Source organism: Canis aureus, chromosome 24 (genome assembly GCF_053574225.1).
Source record: "Canis aureus isolate CA01 chromosome 24, VMU_Caureus_v.1.0, whole genome shotgun sequence".
NCBI classification, from domain to species: domain Eukaryota; kingdom Metazoa; phylum Chordata; class Mammalia; order Carnivora; family Canidae; genus Canis; species Canis aureus.
Genome location: NC_135634.1, coordinates 2987133 through 3012842, shown reverse-complemented (window position 1 = coordinate 3012842; position 25710 = coordinate 2987133). Strand labels below are relative to the sequence as shown.

General features: G+C 43.9%; 1 protein-coding gene across 1 annotated transcript; it reads right to left on the bottom strand.

Annotated features, from left to right (window-relative positions):
- Positions 1 to 2429: 2429 nt before the first annotated feature.
- Positions 2430 to 25402, bottom strand: STOML3 (stomatin like 3). Its single transcript, XM_077867970.1, has 7 exons — positions 25188 to 25402; positions 13645 to 13748; positions 13491 to 13563; positions 10401 to 10483; positions 8702 to 8905; positions 6847 to 6981; positions 2430 to 4923 (listed from the first exon to the last, which is right to left on the bottom strand). Exons 1-7 carry the CDS (start codon positions 25237 to 25239, stop codon positions 4699 to 4701), a joined length of 876 nt encoding a protein of 291 aa, XP_077724096.1. The 5' UTR covers positions 25240 to 25402; the 3' UTR covers positions 2430 to 4698.
- Positions 25403 to 25710: the final 308 nt, after the last annotated feature.

The window sequence follows — 25710 nt, the reverse complement described above, 5'->3', positions numbered from 1 at the left end:
ACCTGCAGCATCTCAGTGCTTACTCACCAGTGGTAACAGGTGTAGGCACAGCTGGAGGCCTGTCAGGGGCAAAGTATACTTAGAAGAAACTACATATTTGGGTGAGTAACTTTGTCCCGGGGAGCAGAGTGTCTAGGCCTTACTACAGGTATGAAACCCTGCCAGGCTGCACAAATGAGGAAGAATCAACTAATTAGATCCATTGCTGGGGGACTTACACAAAGGAGTTATCATTTGACTTCTTATATTGTCAGATTTTTAATAGGTGGCCACAACTATTTAATACCAGAAGGAAATGCAAGGACAGCCTCTTTTAGAGCTACTGAAGGATAATCTCAAGAAAAGGAGTGGAGCACTGGGGGAAGAAGTGGCCAGTTGTAGCAGAAACACTGTGATCAGCCACAGAAATGAGAAGATCAGTCCATCTTCACTATAGAAGAAAAGGAAAAAGCGTGTGTGCTGGGAAATTTCCCAGCTACTAAGGAGAAAGCCTCGCCTTCAGGAAGTTAGGGCAGGGGACCAAGGAAGGGTAGATTCATGATCCAGCCACACCTGGATATTGACTGGGAGATAAAATCTCCATGCCATAAATTCACAATCACCCCAGAGGCACCCACTTTAAGGAAAAATTCTCCAAGCCAGAATGAGTGAAGGTAGACCTGACTAGGAGGAGCAGACAGAGTTAGGCTAATCTGAGCCCACACAATACTGATTCCCCCCTACCCAACAGCTATGCCAGTAAGCTGCCACAGAGGAAGATTGGTAGCAAGTTTTGAAAATCCTACTCCCAGCAGACTGAAAGGCATTTCAAGATGCTAAGATCTCATCCTCGAAATTTAAGTGTGATTGATTGCAAAGTGGTTAAAGGTGGTAGAGAAGGTTATTGGGCACAGATTATCTTCAAAGGAAGTTGAGGCAGGGTACCCACCAGGGGGAGAACATCTGGAGAAGGGTGTATGCAAAAAGAGGTAAAAATATTCCCCGGGATTTCCTCAGAGGTGAAACCATTCAGAAGATAATGAACCTGAAACACATACGCTGCATTACAACACATGCCTGTGTCTCTGCCTCTCTCTGTGTCTCTCATAAATAAATAAAATACAGTGGCTGTGGCCTGACACATTCTGCCCCTTCCGATGAGGACAGAAGCCCCACTGCCCCCTGCACACGAACACCACCACTTGGCTTGAATTCTAAAGACACCACTAAGTTAAGAGGCATTGGCGATTCCCAAGTGTCTTCAGAGAAGGCCTCCAAAGCAGGGGCCTGAATCAAAGAAGTTTTGTTTGTAGTTTACAGACATACGATTTTCTGTGGGTATGACCCACGTAGAGTATATTATGTTCAGAGTCACTTTATGCATGGTAAAACAGGTGTCCGCTCTGCGGTGCCTGGGTGGCTCAGTCGGTTGAGGATCTGACTCTTGTTTTCGACTCAGGCCGTGATCTCAGGATCATGAGACCAAGATCCGCATTAGGCTTCTCCCTCAGCATGGAATCTGCTGGAGATTCTCTCTCTCTCCCTCTACCTCTATCCCTCCCCTCATTCTCTTTCTCCCTCCCTCTCTCTCTCTCCATCTTTCTTAAACAAATAAATAAATCTTTAAGAAAACAACAACAGGTGTCTGTTCTGTGTAGATAAATTAGAGAAAGTACTTTCTCTATGGGGATGAGAACCCCAGGCTCATGATTCGGTGTTTTTAAAGTTAAGTTTTATTATTATTCAGATATGACAAAGCCAACAGATCAAGAAACAATCGCCATTGAAAAGAACGTTTGTTATACCCACAGATCCCAAAGGGAGCTGGCACATTACACCAAGGGGCCACACACAGGGAAGCACACAGCGTCAGTCCTGAGGTAGAGGGAACAAGAGAAAATGTGGGCAAAAGCACTAGTTTCCATGGGCAGAAACAGCCACGGCAGGATAAACAGATTGGGGATTAACCAATTCGAGTAATTTCAGTGGGGTCTGGGGCATAGGGCTGTCCCTAGTTGTCTGGTACCTGGTCCTTGGGGGACTGGGCAGATAGATAGTGGCCCAGAGTGTGAGACAGATAAAGAAGATAGTTGGGGACGCCTGGGTGGCTCAGCAGTTGAGTGTCTGCCTTTGGCTCAGGGTGTGATTCCCGGGTCCTGGGATTGAGTCCTGCATCAGGTTCCCCGCAGGGAGCCTGCTTCTCCCTCTGCCTGTGTCTCTGCCTCTCTCTGTGTCTCTGATGAATAAATAAATAAAATCTTAAAAGAAAAAGATCTTCTTGGGGATTACTATGATCCAGGTCTGCATCTGAAAAGATTGGATGCTTCCCTCTCTTTGAGAGGTTGTCTGCTATTTCCTCCACCCCCACTCCCCCCAGTCATCCCCCTCTAACTACCCCTCCCCCTAGTCGGCCCTGGTCCTGCCCTCCCTTCCAGCTCTCCTCCCTTCCAAGAGAGCCCTGACCTTCCCTGATTCTTTTCTGCCATTTGCCCCCCAAAATACTTTCTTTCAAAGGAGACTTCTTCAGTCAGCCCCTTAGTAAGCAATATAATAAATGACCTATCACAATGCCAAAGAATTAATGAGGCTTAATGCGGAGGAGTGGAGTAATTTGAATCCCCCAGAGAGTTTCCAAACCACATCTGCCCAGAGATTCTGATACAGCTCTCTCTCACACGCCCTATTCTGGCGCTAGGAGGATGCCAGTGGGCTGTGCATTTCAAAAAAGAGTATCTAATGAGTGAGAGAACTCTGACCTTCAGGGAGAACCACCAGTTTAGAGTTTGCTATACATTGACATGAAGTTTTGCATTTTTAGCGCAATCGTGGAAAACAAAAGAAGTATGGGTTTCTGGAAGCAGAGTAGGAAGGGCACTCAAAAATTGTCCTTGTACAGGTAGGGCCTCCCCCCTCAGGTGACCCCAATGCCACAGGTGTCCAAGCCTGTGGTCAGTCCCTGCACCACCATTCATTAGATGTACAGTCACTGGCTATGTGTCTATGCGCTTCATCGACTCGGATTCTGGCTGCTGGGGATGAGCTATGATAGGTCTCTATCACCAGTTCTTGTTAAAATGCAAGTGTTTAGCTTCTAAGGAAAAAAAAAATGAACCTCAGTGAGTTAAAGTTGAGTGCTAGAGTTATAGAGTCAGTAGAATCTACTAAAAATGTATTAACCATGAGTTGTCTGGAATTTATATCAAGTATGATACGGTTCCATGAAAAAAGCAGTTACAAAACCAAAGGTAGAATGCGATCCCTATTTTACATTTACATGTAGCAAATATCTGTACGTTGACAGGATGTGTGTGAGGGGAACACATAGGGGAGGGGAGGGGAGCAGAGATGAGGGCGTTGGGGGGGAGAATGTAAGGCTGGGGTTATCTAGAGAGTATGCAGGCACTGTGAAAAGGAGCGTGAGATAGGTGGGGTGTGTGTGTGCACATGTGCGTGCATGTCTTCACGCTCCTGAAGACAGTGCAAAACCGTAGTGGACACCTACGCTTCCAGAACCTGCAATACAAGAGGGAATGGGAAGAGCCCCATCCCTGCCCTCCTCCCACCTCCCCCAAGGAAACCTGGATGATGTTTAAGAGCAAGGACTTTGGAGTCAGACCTAGTTTTAAATCCTAACCCAAAACTAGCTGCAGGATCTTGGGCAGGTTATTCAACCTCTTGATATCACTTTCTCATCTGCAAAATAAAGATACCCCTTGGCATCCATAAAGGGCTGAGCCCAGTGTTAACACATAGCAGACATGCAATAAATGGTAACAAAAAATCCTAGCCTGTCTCTCAAAATGGAACTCAAAAGAAAATTGTACCATGGTAGGAAAAAAAAAAAAAAAACCTCTGATAAAGCAATTTTTAAAATGCATCACATCTGTATTCTATTCTATGGCTTCTTTATTTTCAACAGTTTGGAGGGTTTTGCGAGGGAGAGAATAGAGTTTGCAAACAATTCTTGACAACTGGTGGCTCTTAGGACTGGTAATGGGTGAAAACATGAAGTCCACGGGATGATGTTCTCCAGTGATCCCAACCGACAGCACCCATTATAAACATTCTCACTTGTAAGTACTGTGCCCTCTCCCTCCAGCTGACAAAGGTGCCCAGAGGCTGAGCACAGGCCACCGCTCCAGGCAGGGTGCCAGGCAGCAAGAGAGCTGGGTGCAGTCTGCCCTGGGCTAGCTGTAAGTTTGCAGCTGGAAACCTCAATGCCGCTTGGGTCTTTCACTCCAAAATCAATCAGACTTTCAAACATGGTGGGGGGGTGTTGTAATTATTGGAGATTTAGCAAGTAGTCACTTGGGCATTATAAAAAGCAAGTATCTAATAGAAATAGGAGGCCTCTGTTACTTTATAAATTATCTAGAGGGCTTCTTAAAACCAATCAAAAATAATGCTGAAATCTTAGTCACGGTCACCCAAAGATTTTTTCCCCCTACTGCAAGAAAGCGCCTGCTCTAATCAGGAATGCCTGCTATCTAATGACTAATAAGGATAATGCAAAGTCGTTTAATGCTCTTGAATAATAAAGGTAGTACACAGCCCTCATTTTTTTTTTAATAGCCTCTATGGCTTTTCCCTGCTAATGCTATTCCAGCGGCGAGTCCCTCTGCTTCTGTGATGTTGCGATTCTCAGCACTTCTAGCTGCTGGCTTCTCCTGAGAATTAGAAGGGACTCCCAAAGCAACGGCTGGCGACAGCGGGAGGACCTCAGGCTCTTTTGGGAACCTTCTCATGGTTATCATAGCTGATGCCACCAATGCCCTCCAGGATATTCATGGGCAGAGGGAACACGATGGTGGAATTCTTCTCGGTGGCCACGGTGGTCAAAGTCTGCAGGTAACGCAACTGCAGGGCTATGGGGGACTCGGCCAGCACCACGGAGGCTGCCTTCAGAGATTTGGAGGCGTTCATTTCTCCTTCCGCTGCAAGGACCTAAAAGGGGCAGAAATAAAAGAGCTCAGACATAGGGGCCCCTGGGTGGCTCAGTGGCTGAGCATCTGCCTTGGGCTCAGGGTGTGATCCTGGAGACCCAGGATCGAGTCTCACATCAGGCTCCCTGCAGGGAGCCTGCTTCTCTCTCTGCTTCTGTCTCTGCCTCTCTCTCTGTGTCTCTCATGAATAAATAAATAAAATCTTTAAAAATATAAAAATTTTTAAAAAGAGCTCAGACATAAAAGTTGGCGACTATAACAAGGGCTTTCCCTTTCTGGCAGCGGCATCCTGATGCCTCTCTGCCAGACCCCACTTTGCCACGCGGGTTTCATCCAGTTACTTCTTTGGCAAGGGGGACAGTTTCGCATTCTAATGGTGTAGGAGAATCTGAGGAGGTTGCAGGAAGCGGGGAGATATTTGACAAATTATGAGTCCCTAGATTTCCTTTGCAAACCAAATACGAGCACCGCCTTTAACCCAGCCCGGTAGACTGGGAGGTCACCCTAATTCTGTTCGGAGATCTCTCTGGAGCCCCCAACCCTGCATTAGCCTTCAGGGAAGTCTGAAATCCAAGGCCTCCACCTGGCTTCTCTCTCTTGTTTTTACTCGCCCTAGGAGATGTTTTTCTTGCATTCTGCTGCCAGTTGAGCCTCACTCTTACAATGTAAGCACTGTTTCAAGTCTCTCTGCTCTTGATTAACCAGGAGCAGTAAGTGCCAGTCTGACAACACCCACTGGAAGGCTCTCTTAAGTGCTGGCTTCCCTTCTAGTTCTCTCCTGCCCAAGGCTGATTCGGTTGCCTCAGGAGTGGGTACTCACTACCTCTGTGCCAAACCACCCACCAAGTCCACTGGTGAGACGCTCCTGGAGCTTCCCAGATAAACCAGAGATGGGGGAGGGATGAGGGTAGAGAAAAACTCATTAGTTCTTGAGGAAGTATACAAAAGGCCTCTCATCTTATCTGGTTTCTGATACTCCAGAAAATCCATCTGACATGAAGGCTGCAGGTCCAACAGACACAAGAACATTCGAGGCCAGGGTATGCTCACGTCTTGTAATTCTAACCTGGATTGTGTTTCATCATCACCATCACCACTCCCTTTCAGTTCAGCACAACTTACCACACTTAACAGCAATGTTCAAAAGACAGGCACCAGGTTGGCTATAGCAGATGGTGACTACACCCATTGGGGTGAGCACTGAGTAAATATATAGGATTGTCAGATCAGTATGTTGTACACCTGAACTCAATCTAGCATTGTATGTCACCTGTACCTCAATAATAATAAAAAAGTCATAATTACTAGCTTTATAAAAATGTAGATTCTTAAGCCACAAGAGACTGCCTTACTGAGTCTGAGGTGAGGCCTGAGAATTACTGTTTGCTGTCGTCAGTTCTGTCTAGGGGACTGAAATGCAGCCAGACCTGGGACCCACCTTGCTAAGTCACTAAGCATTTACTGAGCACCCCTTGACCCAAGACCTGTTGCCAAATCTCCTCAAGATAGGGGTGCCTGGGTGGCTCAGTCAGTTTAAGCATTCGACTCGATTTCAGCTCAGGTCATGATCTTGGGTCATGAGATTGATCCCCACATCAGGCTCTGCACTCAGCACAGAGTCGGCTTGTTCCTCTCCCAAAGCCCCTCTGCCTCCCACTCCAGCTCACACTTACTCTTTCTCCCTCTTTAAAATAAATAAATATAATCTTTTTATAAAAATATAATCTTTTTAAAAAAATCCTCAAGATGTATTAAGCTGCCTATTACCTTTTAATTCAGGAGGAAATTCTCAGTAAAAAGTATGAAAAAGAACCCCTATTCTTATCAAAATAATTGAGAAGGCCTGATCTGTCATTCAACGTCCATCTTTATCTGCTCCAAAGCTGGGCATTTTGCCTTCCAGTGTGGACGGAGTGGCCCTTACCCTGGCCCTGGCTTCCCGGGTGGCCTCAGCCTCAGCCGCCATGGACCTCTGTAACTGCACGGGAATCCGAACATCTTTAATTTCCACTCGGGCCACCCGGATGCCCCACAGCTCCGTGGCATCATCGAGTAAGGTCTGTTTCCAAAGCAAAAGAAAGGACATCGATCAGAACACAGATGATGTAAATTTCTGACATGCTTTATATTCGCAAGATAAATTCCTCTGCTTTGTCTCCTTTAGTATTTGCAGCATTTGGAGTGAGACAATTTGGGAAAGGAAAAGGAGTTCTTATTGATCACTCCCAGGAATTGAAGTGACTCCCAAGAAGGATTCAGAAGCTTAAACTGACAGATCTTTCAGGACGTACCAGGACCCCCCACCCCAACTATTCCTAATGAAGTATGTGCCATCCATCTAGAGTTGAGCAAATACCCCACGTTTTCTTGTCAATGACATCAAGTAGGCAGCAACACATGGGCTTCTCAGACACTCCTGGATATTGTCCTGGCCCTGCCATTTGTAGCTGTGAGTCACTGGGCCACTTAACCTCTCTGATGCTTAGTGTTCTCATCTATAAAAGGTTTCTTTTCAGGATTTTTATGAAATTTGGAGATAATACATGTGAGAGATCTACCAATGACTCACAATTGCTCAGTAAATGTTATTGGGTATTTTTTGAGATATTATGTGCCTTGCTCTGTTTAACCTCTGCTGTGGGCTAGTTTTACTCCCCAGGTAGCCAGATAGATAGATAGATAGATAGATAGATAGATAGATAGATAGATATATATATATATATATATATATATATAGCACAAGCAGCCTAAAATCAAACATACTTGTCCTTTGTAAAAACTTAAGACCACCGATGATGTCACGTTGGTTATCCTGCAGAGGGAGGGATGAAAATGCTCGCCTTGAGAAATAGTGAGACCAGATGGGTAGTTCAGAGGGCAGCGGCAGAGATCTCTGCTACCAAGTGGCAAGCCATCTCTTGCCTTTCCATGATTTCTGCAGAATTGTGGGACATGGTGAGACCTCCCAAGAACCCAGTGACTGGACTGTAGCTGGGGAAACATCTGAGTTGTCAAACTCATGGGGCTCTTACAATTGATTTGCAGAGTTATACAGAACTGACAATATTTCATAAAACTTTGGGGTCTGTGTGCCACCATAGGTCCTGAAAGAGATGCCAAGGACCAAAGCTGAATTTCCCTCCCAACTTACAGAAGGGAGGTTCAGAATCAAAGTACAATTGATTTCGGACCACACAGAAATGTAATTGTCTATAAACTAGGGCGTGCAAGGGGTGAGATGGATTCCTGCAACATTCTCATCAATATTAGAATAATGATTACTATTAACATAATTACTGATATAGGTATTGCCATGTCAGATTTTCCAGGGATCACAGGCCTCTGCTGTCTCAATTGAATCCTGCTCTAATATTCCACTAAAGTGCAGAAAGACATGGGGTGTTTGAGAAGTGGTGGCCCTTCTGGAGCAACTTCAACTAAAAAGGATGCTAACCTCTTCAGGAAAGCCTAATGTGTACAATGCTAACTTGTATTTTCCAAGTTTCCAAAGAAAATGGATAAGGTGTACAATTCCTACAGCTCTCCTCCTCCTGCTCAGATATTTAAATCTACACCTTGTGATTGTAAAGGAATAAAACCACAAACTGAAGGTCAGCGTTTACAGCAGCTGTGTGTGTGTGTGTGTGTGTGTGTGTGTTGCATGTGTGAATGCACATGCATGCACATGAGAGGGGTTCTTTGAATTACTGATATTTGATAGTCTGATAATTAAAATAAATGAACCAAAGATACAGGCTATTCATTCTCAGCATCTTTACCTGGATGCTATGAGCAATCTCTTCTCGGCCAGCTAAAATTTGGGACAAGGTCTGTGTCCCTAAGACGTTTCTCAGAGTAGTCTGAGCCAGCAGAAATGTGGCTTGGTGGACATCGTTGACATTAGCCACTGCTGAGACAGCACTGTAGATTCTGTAATAGACGACTCCATCCACCTGAGTAGTCACAGAGTCTCTGGTGAGGATCTAGAGGGCAAGGATAGGGAAAATCACATGTTTATTATGACTTTCACAGCAAATGACAAAGTGTCAGGCAGCCTAAGAGCCCTCTCTGCAGGAGGAGAGCATGATGCCAACATTACCAAAAATCTGCCCTGGCTAGAGTATGATATCATCTTTGTTGGTGATGATTTGCCATGGTGAGAATAAGCACATGGTGAGAATAAGCACAAATCTATTTGCTTTTTAAACATTTTTTATTTTGAATTTTATTTATTTATATGACAGGGAGGGACGGAGAGGGAGAGAGAGAGAGAGAGAGGAGAGGAGAGGGAGAAGCAGACTCCCTACTGAGTAGGGACCCCAATGTAGGACTTGATGTGGGGCTCGATCTCAGGACCCCGAGATTATGACCTGAGCTGAAGGCAGATGCTTAACCGACTGAGCCACCCAGGAGCCCCTCTATTTGCTTTTATAGAGGCTCTGTGTTAATATTCTGAATAATGTGACAAGGTGCTTTGCAGCCATTGAGAGTCCTCTGGCAGACCCAAAGTAGCAGAACCTAGAACTCTCTACTCCCATATAGAATTATGGACTATGGAGCCAGAAAAGAACCATGATCGGTCACTAAAACTGCTGAGTCTTGACTGGGTTTCCTGGACCAGAGAAAAGAAAATGAACATTGACTCATAATCCTCTATCATTTCTGCCCTCCTGCACTATAGGCCCTACTCACATTTTCTTTCGTTTTCCTGGATCGTTTTGGTTCTTAGTAATTCTGTTTCTCTTCCCTATTGCCTTGCTACTGGCCTTGGATATTTATTTACAGCACTTTATGAACTGGAAAGAATTATTTGAAATCCAAATGCAGATGGGCTCTGTGCTCTTTCCCCACACCCACCAGCTGTGCTGCATCCAATCACTCACAAAAAAAGTGAATGCTAAAGATTTTACTAAAAAACCTTCTGGATAGGTGAGAGTGAGGATAATATCCTAACCAGATCCTGCCCTCCACCAAATTAAATCCAGTTCCTTTATATGACTTATCTGACTCTTCCAAGCCTCTCATCTACTGCTCTCCATCCCAGTTTCTCTGCCAACTGCATCTTTTCTCTCTCTTTCCTGGGATTTGCCCCTCCAAGTCATTGCAAATCTTATAACAGTCCAGCCCTTGCCATCAGCTTTATTCTCAATTGGAAAAGCAAAGCCCACCTTTGGTTCCTCAAGCAGGTCCCTTACAGTTTGAAAACATGTTGTAAAACTTCAACTGTCCATGTAATGGGGAAGATACAGGTTTAGTTTGGTTTGGTTTTAAATTTGTTTTAGATTTTATTTATTTATTCATGAGAGATACACAGAGAGAGGCAGAGACACAGGCAGAGGGAGAAGGAGGCTCCCTGCGGGGAGCCCCACGTGGGACTGGATCCCAGGACCCTGGGATCACATCCTGAGCCAAAGGCAGATGCTCAGCCACTGAGTGGCCCAGGTGCCTGATACAGGTTTTATTTCTACCCAGCATTACCTCTTGTGGAGGAATGTTGCAAGTAACAGTTCGGAGATCAACTTTGACAAACACATCTATGCAGGGCAAGACCAGGATCAAACCTATAAAAAACAAAAGATAGCTTAAAAGTTTATCCTATCAAAACTAACTACAACAAATTATCTCCTAACTATATGACACATTATTTTCATGAGACTATAAACGCTTCTCAGACAATCTTCAATATGTACTCCTCTAACTTTAGGGAAAATTAGCTCCTCCTTCCAGTCAGTGACTAAAAAAAAGTGATTCCCTAGAAATTAAAATCTTGTGGTAAAAAGCTAAAGATCCTTGACATTTAATTTTTAGATTTTACTTTTAAAACACTCAACCTTCTTCTACCCGAGTTGAACTTGACATTAATTAATTAATTTTTTAAAATATTTTTTATTTACTTATTCATGAGAGACACAGAGAGAGAGGCAGAGACACAGGCAGAGAGAGAAGCAGGCTCCATGCAGGGAGCCTGATGTGGGACTCGATCCCAGGACCCCAGGATCACGCCCTGAGCCAAAGGCAGATGCTCAACTGCTGAGCCACCCAGCCATCCCTTGACATTAATTTAAAAAGATATTTTGGAAATTGGTGTCCTTATTAAAAATATCTGTACAAAAAAAGATTTAAGTAATAGATATTTTATCTTAAATATCATTGACTGTCAGCTTTCTCATTCATCTTCAATAATACTGAAGAAATAGAATTAAAATCTCCTTAAAATTTCAAAGTCCTGGGACCCCTGGGTGGCTCAGCGGTTGAGCCTCTGCCTTCAGCTCAGGGCGTGATCCTGGAGTTTGGGAATCCAGTCCCGCATCGGGCTTCCTGAGGAGAGCTTGTTTTCCCTCTGCCTATGTCTCTGTCTCTCTCTCTCAGTGTCTCTCATGAATAAATAAATAAAATCTTAAAAAAATATATTTCCAAGTCCCTAAAACCAATGTTTTTCAGAATTTGCTATTTCTCCAGAGCTATGTTCTAGTTCAAAGATAATGGCATCCCCCAATTATAAACACTTTCACTTCTCTTTGAGTTGTGAAGTATTTGGATTTGGGGCTGGGTAGGGGAAGGGTGGGGATACAGAAATTCAACTGAGGATCCCATGAATCCTTCACATGAGCCTGGTGAATGTTCTCTACAGCAAGAGTTACAAAGATTAGAACCACAAGGCATGTCAGCAAGATGGAGACACCAATCCATTTTTGTTCACCAGAAAGATTTCGTGCTGTTGTTTTTGTTTTCAAGGGAGAAACAAGTTTGTAGGTTGTGTACCATGCAAATGGCTGGTAGCATCAACAGAAAACACTGCTAAGGAGCTTTCTTTCCATTGGTCTCTGAACTCTCCTGAGACTTGCAGTGAGGCTTGTGGCCTAATTTACCTCCGTTTTTGGTGCCAGGTCACTGGTTGGGGTCATGACTCCTAAAACTACAGTTAAGTCTTAGCCCTCGCACTTACTAGCTTGTGACCTGGGAACACATACAACTTTCCTGAGCTTCAGTTACTGAATCTCTAGAAGATGGTAGCGAGGATTAAGCATGATTCAACACGATAATGAAATAAAGTACTAAACACAGTGCTGGGTATATATTAAGTGCTCAAGAAGTGGTAACACTTATTATTAATACTTTCCATTATTAAGGAATAATTTACAATTTACAAAAGTGGAGAGGTTTAATGGAAAACAATTGGCAATTTGGCTTGTTTCCCTCTAGCTTTTATGGCTTTCTGAGGGGACTCATTTGCCCCAGAGACGTGTATGACGAGAGTAATTATCCTGGGACATTTAGTGGTGAAATCTTCCGGGAAAATTCATTTAAAAGAGATACACTTTTCTCTAGAGACTTCCAAGTTATAGCTAGTCTACTTCTTTCAAATGAAGTTTTACTTTACTTATAAGCTCGGCCCCACCAGATGCAACGACCTGGATGGGGTAAACCTTGGTCTGTTATACCTCAGTTGAATGAATTATATTTGGACAAACTCGTAAGAACAACCATAAAAAGTCATTCTTGCCCTCTCTCCCATACATTGTTCATGAAATCAGACAAGTAGGATTATACTACTTGAAATGACCAAGCCTCTTAACAAGCTTCTGCTTTTGAAATTTCTCTTTTTTTTATGCAACAGATATCTGAGTGCCTACCATAGTGCATGGCCAAGTACAGAGCACATACAGTATAGCAGTGAATAGAAAGTTCTTGCCCCCAACCCCCAAGAGCTTATAGTCATAATAGGAGGCAGAAAACAAATGTTACTAGAGAAGTACTGCAAATAACAGTACTTTTTAAAATGTACTTTATGACCTCTCCTTTCAAAACATTAGAATTTATCATGTGAAATTGTCATGCTTGAGAATCAAAAACAAATATTAGCAATTTGATATAGTTCAACTACATACATACCAAGAGAAGTTATGAGAATTAAATCAATACCTAACTTCTAGAGTTTTAGTACCTAACACTTTCCCATGTCCACCCCTCCCCCCCACTTCCACCAAATCCCATCTTCTTATAACATGAAGAATTTGGAACAGTTTTCATTCTAAGGTAGAGAAAGGATGGAAAGAAACACAACATTTGATCAAAGGAATTGTACAATGGCTTCCAGCTTTCTATTACTCTGCTTGCCAGGAGAAGAAATTCCTTTTTACTTTTTCCATTAGCTCTTTTCAAAGAGTGAGAATCAAAAACCGGCTCCTGGAATAGTCTCCTTGAGTAACTTAATCATCTACTGGACCATTTACTCCCTCCCTTCATTCTTCTATCTTTCTTTTAGGGGTCTTGATAACAAGTGAAGTCCGGCCAATGTAACAGAGCAAGTCTTTGCTCTTGTTCACTGAATCTCTCAGAGGGAATGTTAGGAAACAAGGTCAGATTTCCGACCTCTCGAACTAGTGGTCTAGTGGTCACTCCTGTTAACTCGCATAGCAGAACAACATCTTCCCATTTTACAAACAGGCAAGGGGCTCCAGCTTCCTGTGATTTTTCTTTGCTTATCAAGAGAGGCTGCTGGGGAAAATTTTGGTGGTAACAGTTATAGGTATTAGGTGCCCATGATCCTTGTCAGGGGTGTCCTACCTGGCCCTCTGGCTTTGTCAGCCTGGATGCGTCCCAGTCGGAATACAACAGCACGTTCATACTCCTTAATGATCTAAGAGATTAAGGCAGAGAATTTAGTCCTAATGGTTCATCAGCTCATAGAAAGAGCCCAGTTTATTTCCCAGGGTGTTACCTTTAAGCACATCCATATGGAGAAGGGGAAAGTAATGATCATCAGCAACAAAGAAAGGGAAAACAGGATCCAGCCACACACGCCAAGCCGTTTACTGCTGATGCCTAAGAAATGAAGAGAAAGCAAGCCTGTGATCCCTTTGACCATCCTCTACTTACATGGTTCTTAGAAAAGTCATTCAGCCGCATGAGTAGGCTACTACACAAGAGGGCTGGCCATGCCTGGGAGCGCTGACAAGGAGCTTGAAGTTCATGCACACCTGTAAATGCAATAAACACACACACACACACACACACACACACACACACACACTATTCATTCAGAGTTTTAGGTTGAAATTGACCTGTCCTTTCCAAGAAAATCTCATAGCAATCAATAATAACAATTACCATTATATTTAGTAGGACTGACATGGTTTATTATCCTCAAAACACATAAAACACTGTTACCCAGTATATAATTCATAGACTTCCTCCATCAGAATCACTAGGGTACCATTTTAAAAGACATATTCCTGGGTGCCCAGAATTCTCCATGTTGAAATTCAAGACAATCTCTGAAGCACAGAGGTAGGTACAATTATCCCCAAAGGGAGGCAGGATGACAGGAAAAACATTCTGAAGAGCCCGTAGGTATGAGTTTCCACGAGAGCTCTCTTATCTACAAGTGCCGTGCCTTAGATAAGCCACTCAATGTTACTGAGCCCCCACTTTCTCATCTGTAGGTTGGGGATAGAGGTCAACTACCTTGAAGGATTTGATGAGGACTAAATGAAGTTATTCTTCCATGGCACTTGGTCCATACATTAACATCTACATTAGTACATGCCTATTACTACCTTTATTCCCATTTTACAGATATCACAGGGATGTGTCAGACACTGATATTTGACATTTCTGACTTCTAGAGGAATTTTGTTACATTGGCTCATTACATCAGATGTCTTTTTGCTAATCACACATTATGATAACAGGGGCATTTTGGCTTCAAGAATAGTGCTCTGCAATGCTAAGTTCAAATCATATTCCAATAACCGAAACTTTATAGCTTTAATCACTTCAAGTCTTACAACTCTAGTTTATAGAACACACAAATCAGGCTGACCTTTTTATTCTTATTTGATCCTTCTATTCACTATCCCAACTTCTTTTTAATCCTCATTCCTTCTTATTCTCCTCTTATTATTTTTTAAGATTTTATTTTTTTATTCATGAGAGACACACAGAGAGAGGCAGAGACATAGGCAGTGGGAGAAGCAGGCTCCTCATAGGGAGCCTGATGCGAGACTTGATCCCAGGACTCCAGGATTGCGCCCTGGGCCAAAGGCAGGCGCCAAACTGCTGAGCCACCCAGGGATCCCCTAATATGTGTTTTTATACAATCATGTAGGATACATGGCTGGCAGTGAAAGTGTTTGGTCCAAGAGATTAGTTTTTACAATTTTGTTAGATGGTAAGTGCCCTTCAATGATTTTGTACCAGTCCACACTCTCATCAATTGCATAGTGTGACACTGGGCCTACTTCCCCATGCCTGGCACCAGAACTCATCAGGTACTTTCTCAATTATTACATTCTGATAGATGAAAAGGATCTAAGTTTTAGATATATATTAAGTATTAAAAACCTGTTGTGCAAATGTCCTTTAATAGGCTCTAAATACACATAAAGATACACTCAATAGGAATAAGGAGTTGCCTGCATACCCAAAATTTGTATTTTTAAAAGATCACCTTCCAAAGCCTTGGACCATAGTGAGGTGGATGGGACTATCCTTATCCAGGATAAAGACACTTTGTGCATTCTAATAGAATCTTTGTTGCATTCGTGTTTATTAGTGCTTCCTAGTAATGACCTAGGCTGTATATAAACATTCTCATTGTTAAAAAATGTAATAGTCCAAAGCAATACAGATAAAGCTGAAATCCCTTTGACCATCCCCTGCTCAGTCCACTTTTATCTAGACAGGTCCCATAGTTATCAATTTGGTATATTTCATGATAGACCCATTCCTAAGTATTTACATTCCTATGTTCATCATTAGAAAACATGGCTTAGATTTGTAGATTTGGTGAGTTATGGCACCACAATAACACTTCTGCTTTGTCTGTTTTTTTTTTAATATTTTATTTATTTATTTGAGAGAGAGAGAAAGAGTGCCAGAGAGCACAGCGGGGGGGGCGGGGGGGGCAGAGGGAGGGGGAAGCAGGCTTCTTGCCTTCCTGCGCAGCAGGGAGCCGAATGTGGGGCTGCCCCGGGCCGGGCCGGGGGAGCGTGACCTGAGCCCAAGGCGGACGCTGAGCCCACCGGGCCACCCGGGCTCCCGAACACTTATACTTTAAAAAAAAAAAAAAAAACCCTGGGATCCCCGGGTGGCGCAGCGGTTTGGCGCCGCCTACAGCCCAGGGCCGGTCCTGGAGACCCGGGTCGAGTCCCACGTCGGGCTCCGTGCACGGAGCCCGCTTCTCCCTCTGCCTGGGTCTCTGCCTCTCTCTCTCTCTCTCTCTCTCTCTGTGACTATCATAGATAAAAAATAACCCCCCGAATCTTATCTTCGGGACACTTGCGGCGGCACCCCAGGCCCAGGCCCCCTGCCGGAGTGTCCGTAGCCGTCCTCCGCGGTGGGGAGTGCGGGGGCCTCGCCGTCCGGCCGCCCGGGGCGTCTTCCCCACCGCTGGCCCCGCTCCTCGGCCTGGGGGAGCCGCGGGGCTCGGGCGCGGGGGGCGGCGGGGGGCGGGCGGCGGGGGCTGCACGGTCCGCCTCCCGCTCGGGGCCCCGGAAGGGCGCCGCAGCCCCGACGCCAGCCCGCGTAGCCCGCGTAGCCCGCGTAGCCCCGGACGCTCCCCGGAGCCCGGCCCGGCCCGGCGCCCGCCCGTGAGCGCGCTGGGTCTTCCCGGGCTGCCCCTTCCGGTGCAGGGACGGAGCCTCGGCCGCCGCCGGCCGCCCCGAGCACCTGCCCCCCCCCGCCCCGGCCTGGGGAGGGACGCGGGTCCGCGCCCCGAAGCCTCCTCCGAGCCCCCCGCGCGGCTGCGCTCCGGCCCCCGGAGGCGGAGGAGGAGGCGGACGGGGCGACCGAGGGACAGGGCCCCGCGCACCGCGGGCATCGGCACCAGCCCCGTCCCGCTCCCGCAGGCCCGTCGCCACCGCACACGGCCACCAGCCGAGGCTCGGCCCCGCGCAGAACGGCCTCCCCGCGCCCCCGAGGCCGCCTCCATCCTCGGACGGGCTGACCCCGTCCCGGGCGCTGTGCCAGGAGCGCACGAGGGGGAGGGGGAGCCTCCCGACGAGGGTTCACGTCTAGCAGGACAGCGACAGTAGTGGCAGGGGTAACAATAGGGTCAGAGCCCTGCTGCGTGGCCTTCAGGAAATGGAGCGCTGGCAGAGTGAGAGAGGGGTCCCCCCCCCCCCCGGCGGTGGCTGGACAAGAGCAGCAGAAGGCTTAGCCAACAGCCCCCCTGCAACCTGGAAGGAGAAGGGCGGAGCTGCAATGCACAGGACCTGGGCCCCGCACGGCGAGGCGACCCCGGAGAAGAGGACCCTGGGGTGACCAAGAGCAACCCTCCACTCCGCAGCCAGAAAACGTCCCAGTTAGTGCTGCCACCAGCATCTTGATCTCTAAGTGAGGGGGGACCCATGAGCTTCACAAGCCGACAGACGTTCATGTCTGCCTTGAAAGGCGCAGCCCGCGAGGCAAACAAAACCGAGCTTCACGTGTAAGGGCGTGCCTCTGGGACTTCGTTCCCAGCACTGGAAAAAACTTAAAAACCTGTAGGACTAGGGGTGAACACTTAAAGCAAGACTGGTAATGTGCCTGGGGCCAGGAAGTAGGGCAGGTTATTCCAGATCACTAGCCCTACTTCTATGACACTAGTGGTGGAAATGAATCTCAGTAAATAAAACAGGCGAGGTGACGTGCTGCTTATTTCTTGTTTTGGCTTGGTCAACAGTATTGAAATATTAGATCAACACCGCTTATAATCCTTGCCCACAGATCTGTGTTACAATGAAATAGCTATTTCTTCTCTAAGCAGAAATAGCTATTGAGGTATCATGACATCATTTCAAAGCACCAAAGCAGAACGTGCATTACTACAGTGAGAGCATAACTCACAGCTTCCAAAATGGCAGGCATTGAAGAAACGCAGCATCACATTTTAGCAAGGTTGTGGAGCTATCTGAGCCCTCCATATATGGGAGCTCAAGATGCAATCATCTTGAGAAACTAGTTCAAAGTACCTGCTAAAGCTAAGCACAGACTTGCTCTGTGACTCAGTATTCCACTTCTAAGTAATACCTGAGAGAAATGAGTGGTGATTACAATGAAAATGCATTCAAGAATGGTCATTGCAACCTTATTCATAAAATTCAAGAAATGAAGAGCCCCCCACATCCATCAATAGTAAAATGAATAAATAAAGTTATGGTACATTCAGCCAAAGGAGTACTACCCCGGAAGAAAAAAGGCTACCTACTGCCATAGGCAAAACGTGGATGAATCTCAAACAAAATACTGAACAAAATAAGCCAGACTCAAGAGTGCATACTTTTTGACTCCATGTATAAGAATACATACTGTGTGATCTCCCTTATTTTGTACCATTTCATTCAAGAACAAGAAAAAATAATCTATTGTGTTTGGAATCAGACTAGTAGCTGTCTGTATAGTTTGTGGGGTTGTTGGTGGTTGGGTACTCTCTGGGACGGGATGAGGAAGCCTTGTGGGTGCTGTATGTCTTCCTTATCTTGATCAGGGTGGTGATTACATAGACTTATATGTACTGACCGACCCAATGAGAAAAAAAAAGGCTCTTTATTCAGAGCTTGTCCTACGGCAGAAGAGTCGGCCTCGGTCACTTATGTTTTGGCAGAGACGCAAAAGCAGGCAGAGCAGTGGGACAGCTTTATGGTGGAGAAAGGGGAAGGTTTCAGGTGTGCCTGACTGGGGAGATGGTAGGGGAGCTAATTGGACGCAGGCCATCCTGTGTGATTGGTTAGGGGTGCTTATTTGGCTTTATTCAGTTGGTATCAAGTTGGAAGCAGGACAGAAAATAGAGAAGCTGTCAGTTATTTATCAAGTCCTGGCCTTTGGGTACCGATAGTTATGTTATTGTGTAGCCTTCTGGAATTGTCACTACAGAAAGCAATCTGGCCTCTTGCAAGACTGACTTATAGCAGGCTGGCTTCCTGGGTTGGTTATTGTAGATAAAGGGATTATTTTGAGGGGCAGGCTGCCCAAACTCCCCAGCAGAGTTCTAATTTTATATGTGGTCCAGCCACTATCTGTCAGTCTTTCAAGATAAACACGTAAGACTTGGGCACGTATTTGTATGTATCTCATACTTCAATAAATAATTCAAATAAAGATGAGAGGATATAAGATCAAGCTAGTACTGAGGATGGAAAACTCACTGCTTGCTCTGCATTCTCAGAGAGAATGGAAAACCTTCAGCAAAGCAAACCTGTGGGAAGACGGAGAAAGCACCCAGCAAGGTAAGAGGTGGTGGCCCGGAGTCGTTCACTGTACATTCTACATGAGATGCCTTCACTTGAAAGCTAGATGAACATCCCACTGGCCACATACCCTGCTTACATCTTAGTTTCCTCTTCTGTTAATAATAACTAGTTGTGAGGATTAAGTGAATCACACGTAAAGGATATGAGCCGTATCAGGAGGCCCTCTAACCAATCAACGCGTTGCTTAGGATTGTCCTAGAGGTGTATTTTGGTCAAGACAGTCCTAAGAGGAGATCACTCCTGGCTTTAAACACACTCTACCCCTTTGTTTCAGGACCGTTGGTTCATATTGAGTTCTGGCCTCCCTCCTCTATTGCAATAGTCTTGACTAAAGTCTTCAACTTCAGTGCAATTTTTATTTTGACCACTTACATAGTATTTTATTTATTTATTTATTTATTTATTTATTTATTTATTTATTTATTTATTTATATTTATTTACCAGATATACTAAATATCCATTGTGGATATTCTGGTCCTTCCAAATGATGACTCCTCTGTATGGGCAAGAACTACATTTTCAAGGGGAATAAAGCCCTACCCTTCAATGTGCCTAGTTCCTTAAAGCAATGTAGCCCCTCACTGTAAGTGCTTTCAGGTAACTTCTATAACCTTAAAGACAGATAGAAAAAGAGAGAGACAAACCAAATCTTTAGTGTAAAACTACTAAATCAAAACTAGATGATGATCTTACCATTGCTATTCCTATGACTACAGAATTTCATAATCATGAGTTCTCTCAAATATCATAATTACATCTCAACTACAGAAGGATGATCTGTGCTTGAGAGTTACACGAACTTTATGACACATGTATACAGAGTTCCTTTTTACCATTTGATCTTTTAAATAAATATTGAAGATATATTTTGAAATAGAATGTTAAAATGTCCAAAAAAGGAAATGCTATTTATTAATACCTTATGGCCCCTTCAGCTTAAGAATTTAAACCCACCCACCCAACTAAAGTTCTACTTCACAACCTCCCTGCAGATGCACCTTGCCCTGCAGCTTTCTCAAGAGGAATTGCAATAAGTCTTCATCCCATCAGTCAAATGCAGCAGCAACTCCCTAGTGTGCCTTAGGAGACAAGGCTCAACACACAGGCTCTTAGCAGGTGTGTAATTCAGTTTTTCAGGAGGCAGAGCTTTGGTCTCTCACTTCTGGGTCTAGTTGCCTCAGCCACATGTGCTCACAGCACATAAACACCCCCTACAGTAAAAAGGCACCCTGTTCTCACACATCTTTGTGCCTTTGCATGAGCCTTTGTATCCCCCGGTCCCGTGCTCATATCCTACATTCTCCTCTCCTCTCCCTCACCTAGCCGCACTGCTCAGTTCACACGTCACTTTTTTTTCCAGGGAGATTCTTCTCTCTCATCCCTACCTTTGGGTGCTCCTCTTCTGAGTTTCTAATACACTCTCTATCATGGCTTTCCGTAGTACGTTGGAAGTTTCAGCTAACTTAAATGTCTTCCCTGTACGTCTGCAGTGCTTGGAGAGCAGGCATTTTATTTTTATGTCTCCATCTCCTGTTACACAGTAGATTCTAAACTCATTCATTGAATTAATGACATGAGTGGCACGTAAAATGCACTGAACTGTCAAGAATGATCCTCAGCAATGTCACACAGTTATTTACCTGTTGGAAGTTTCTTGTCTGGAAATAATGATCTAGCAGGAGAGATTCTGTTTGCTCTCAAGAGAGTCAATTAAACTGAGAACCATATGTCCTCACATTTTCTCCTTCATGCTACTGCTTTGCTGTACCCCTGTACCATTAGGAGAAGAAAATAAGAGAGAATGTTTTCCTTGTGAAGGAGTCCAGAACCAGCCTCCCCAAAATGTCCCACTCTGGCATGAGAATTATTCTGAACTGAAGATATACAAGGCCCAAAAGACTTGAGAAGAGCTTTTTACTTCCCTCTTAACTGCCTCTAAGAATTTAGATACAGGGGATCCCTGGGTGGCGCAGCGGTTTAGCGCCTGCCTTTGGCCCAGGGCACGATCCTGGAGACCCGGGATCGAATCCCACGTCGGGCTCCCGGTGCATGGAGCCTGCTTCTCCCTCTGCCTGTGTCTCTGCCTCTCTCTCTCTCTGTGTGTGACTATCATAAATAAATTAAAAAAAAAAAAGAGAATTTAGATACAGGGCCTGGTCGAGGAAGAGAGCTATCACCAGAGATAACCACAAAGAGTATGGCAAGCTAGAGGAAGATTGGCAGGAACTGTTTGTTTAAATTTCTATGCGTCCCTCTGTTTCTGCCTGGTATAACAAACATTTGTTTACCAAACATTTGCTCTTTTCATCTTCCTCCCTCTTGAAGTCCCAGACCACTATCCCCTTCTTCTTAGCTCAGGATAGCACATGATCCTCAATTGCTTGACTGTCTTAGAGCCTCTCGTGTCTGTCGAGGTTCATGTACATACAAAATTAAATTTATTTTTCTCTTGTTAATTTTCCTCATGGCCATTTAATTAATAGACCAGCCAAAGAATCTAAAAGGGTAAAGATTTTTCTTCCCCTATGCCTGAATCATTCTTGTCCTTCTTCAACTCCCTTTTCTGTATGAAATAGCAGCATTACCAATGGCAACAACAAACACTTGTCCTTAATTAAGATTTACGTCCAGTCTCATGATAGTATTACTTGTGACAGTGGTAAATAAAAACACTCTGAAAGTACAATAGAGAGATAATTAAGCAAATCATGACATGTCTACACAATATCACATCACAAATACATATTTTACTATATGAAAACCCAGAAATTACCATGGTATGATATTAAAAGAAAAAAGGAGGATGAAAAATTCTATGGACAATACAGTCCCAATTAGCACAAAATACATGCATAGAAAAAAAAATACTGGAAGAAATTGACCAAAATATTAACAATGGTTAATTCTGAGTGGTAGAAGTATGATTGATTTATCCTGAAAGGGTCAGAACAAGTGTCCTCAAAGTGTAGTCACATTGGCAAGTGACTCTTTGCAGCTGAGATCAAGAACCAGTAAGCTCAAGTGAAATTTTTGCTCCTCCCTTATCTACTTAGAAGAACTTAAATCGGAGGTTGTTCTCAGAATAAGAGTTCTTACCAAGATGAATTTTATCTCAGTGACCCATCTGTATGGCAGAGCAAACTTCTAAGTACCAAACACCTGATCTTATTGATCTGTGAATTGCCCTTTTGCCCTTTGAACCTTAGGCCCCTAGCTCATTCCTCAGCTCAGGATGACATATATACCTCATTTTACCTTTCTGTCTTTGAGTCTCTTATGTATGTGGAGTTCCCCTTTGAGCAAAACTAAATTTATTGCCTGTTGATCAATTTCATGTCAATTTATTCTGAGGCCAGCCAGAAGACTCTTTGAAGGGTAACAGGAAATTTTTCCTCCCTGACAATTCTGTTCTAGGTTTTCTTAACTTTGGTACCTTTATAATATTAAGCAGGAATTTTAACAGAAAAAAATTAATCACGCCTAGTAAAAAAAGAAAAAAGTCCTTTGTGTTTCCAGAGCAGGGAAGACTGCAGACTTCCCAGGGGAAACATAAAAGGTGTGTGGAATGAGAACAATCAGCTTCCCTGGGCCTGGGGATGTAGTGTTAAAAGTTCTTTCCTCTTTCTATTGACTTCCAATCCTGTGGGGTAAAGTACAGTCTCAGCAACTTCCTGGTTCTTTCTCCAGAGGATCAAGGATTTTAGTGTCAAACATAAAATCTAAGTGAAACCCTCCTGGTAAATCCTGTCTTTTCCTCACCTGAAATTCATCTTCCCTCCTGCCTGTTTCTCTGAAATGTGCACACAGCTTGCATCAAGGGACATTTTTCAAGGAAAACCCAGGATCACCAAAAAAACCCATTGTGCTGCCTAAAGTGTGTTCTCAGCCTGGCCATGGCATCAGCTTGCAAGTTACTTGGATGCAAAATCTTGAGTTCATCCCAGAACTAGAGTACCAGGCCTCCCAGGGATGAGAACAAAAATCTGTGTTTTAAAAACTCCCTGGGAAGATATTTTTTTTTTTTTTTTTTTTTTTTTGCATATTAACATTGAGAGGAAATCCTTAGATTTGGATGATTAAGATTCCAATTAACTTCACTTTAACTCTTAAAGAAAAAAGAGAGGAAAAAAGGAGTGCAAGAGAAGTCAAAGGCTAATGAGTGGTGGTGTCCTACTCACTTACATGAGTACATAATTCATGTGTTTAACAACTGTGGGGTGGGGAGGGGGGTAGCCCTAATTTATAGCACTCTATAGATCTGACCTTGTGATGTCGCTGAATTTGGGGTTGAGAAGAGAGGCACACGAGTGGTTTCTGAAAGCTTATACAAAAGGCTAGTGGCACAGTATCGTAGAAGGCTCCTGCTGGAGTTGATAACAAGGACTCAGTTATTCAAAGATTTTATTTATTTAGTTGGAGAGAGAATGAGTGAGAGAGAGAGCAGAGCACAAGCCGGGGGAGGGGCAAAGAGAGAGGGAGAAGCAGGCTCCGTACTGAGCCAGGAACCTGAGATGAGATGTGGGACTTGCTCACAGGACCCCAGGATCATGACCCAAACTGAAGGCAGACGCTTAACCCACGGAGCCACCTAGGTGTCCAAAGACTCAGGTATTCATCTAATTCTCTCAGCATTTGTAAGTGGAAATTTCTGCACAGCTTGAAGCACTAAATAATGTTGTCCTGTTAATGTATCCAAGATGGAGGAGGGCAAGGGCAAACTCATCCCACAGATCTGTAGAGGATGACTGATCCTTATCTCTCATAAATTGCCAAAACCACATGAAATCAGAAGTTGTAACATAGAAGTTCCATTTCTGATTGTACTGTGGTAGTGCAGGTTTTTTCATTATATTAAAAACTCAAAACCGAATAACCCCATGGATGGTTATCTCACTGATAAGGCTCCAGTCAGGTCATTTACCCAGCTGATATCTTCACTTGTTAAATGGAAGCTAAAATGTCTCATGAAACTTCTTGTTTAAAAAGATAATGGGAGATACTTTGAGAGACCTCACACTTAGACTTCTAAGGGATAATTTGCTGCTTCCCACATATCAATTTAGGTAAATATCTACAAATGTATACTTTTTCTTTTACATACCGATAGCCAAGTGTGTTCTCTATGTCTATGACTTTTTTTTAAGGTTTTTTTTTTTCTTGTTGTTGTTTATTCATGAGATAGAGAGACAGAGGCAGAGACATAGGAAGAGGGAGAAGCAGGCTCCCCACAGGAAGGCTAACGTAGGACTCAATCTCAGGACCCCGGGATCACACCCTGAGGCAAAGACAGACACTCAACTGCTGAACCACCCACCTATGTCTATAAAGTATAGAGAGTATGGGTTAAAACATCCTTCCCCACCCATACACATATACATATATCTTTCATCATCATCATCATCATCATCATTATCACTTTCTGGAACTTCAGCAAGTTTTTAAACTCTCCAAGAGTCAGTTTTCTCCTTCATAATATGAGTTTGTATGAGAATCGACCTCAGAATTATTATAGGATTTAAAAATACAATACAAGCAAAAATGCTTCAATAATACAGACATGCCATTAAAGGTTGAAGTTAGTACTTATTTTCCTCAACTTTTCTCCATGAATCAAACATGATGCAGCTCAAATCAAATTTCCTTTTTAATCATAGCATCATCAGATGATATTTGAAAATGGATACATTTCAGCCCATTCCACATGTCTTTGCTATGTAATGCAAAAAAAAAAAAGAATGTAAAAATAAATACAAATTCTATCTAACACTGAAGAAAAGAGCAAGCTATAGACTGCTGTTCAAGAAGCAAATAAAGCAAAAAAAAAAGCAAAAAAAAAAAAAAAAAAAAGAAGCAAATAAAGCCACAAAAAGCAATGAATCTAAATCCTGGGCTCTAACTGAATTGAAGCCAATCCCAGTATGTATTAGGTCCCCACCGCCCTGTGGCTACTTTGTAACTCTCACAAATGCCACAATGCTCACTTCCCTTCATGTACATAAAACAAACTTAGGGCAGAAATGAGGAACTTACCCACTAAATTCTCTTTATCCTGCTTCTCAGGGGAAGATGCCCCAGGATCCATCTCATTCTTGAGAACCTTTTACACTTGGCCAATGTTCATGGGTTTGGAGCCAGGCCTGGGCTCCAGGTGCTTAGAAGAGGGGTAGAGGAGAGAGCTGGAACGAGCAAGTGAGGGAAGTCCCTCACCTTTCGTGAGCACCCTAAGGAGCAGTTGCCCTGGTGAAGGAAGCCTGTTAACATAAACAAAACGATTTCTTTCATGAGTTCAGACTGCCTTGTTCCCAGAGTAAATTCAAAAGAACATGACCTTCTGCTGACATTGCTTCCTATAAAATATCTCTAGGTAACTCTCTACATCATTTATATTTTATAACACACTTTTATGCATCTGGTGTGATTTGTTCACCACAATGAACTCTTGATGTACAGGGCAAGTATATCTATCCTTACTTTTCAGATGACAAGATTTTGTTCAATTCAATCTTCACACTGCGGTGCATGATCTTCTAAAACTCGAACTCGAATCTGATCA

Excerpts from the sequence above, each read along its gene's own strand:
- STOML3 (XM_077867970.1), bottom strand. The coding sequence starts at position 25,239 with ATGGATCCTGGGGCATCTTCCCCTGAGAAGCAGGATAAAGAGAATTTA. Across the intron at positions 13,749-25,187 it reads GGATAAAGAGAATTTAGTGG|GCATCAGCAGTAAACGGCTT; the intron begins GTAAGTTCCTCA and ends TTCATTTCTTAG. Across the intron at positions 13,564-13,644 it reads CCATATGGATGTGCTTAAAG|ATCATTAAGGAGTATGAACG; the intron begins GTAACACCCTGG and ends TTAATCTCTTAG.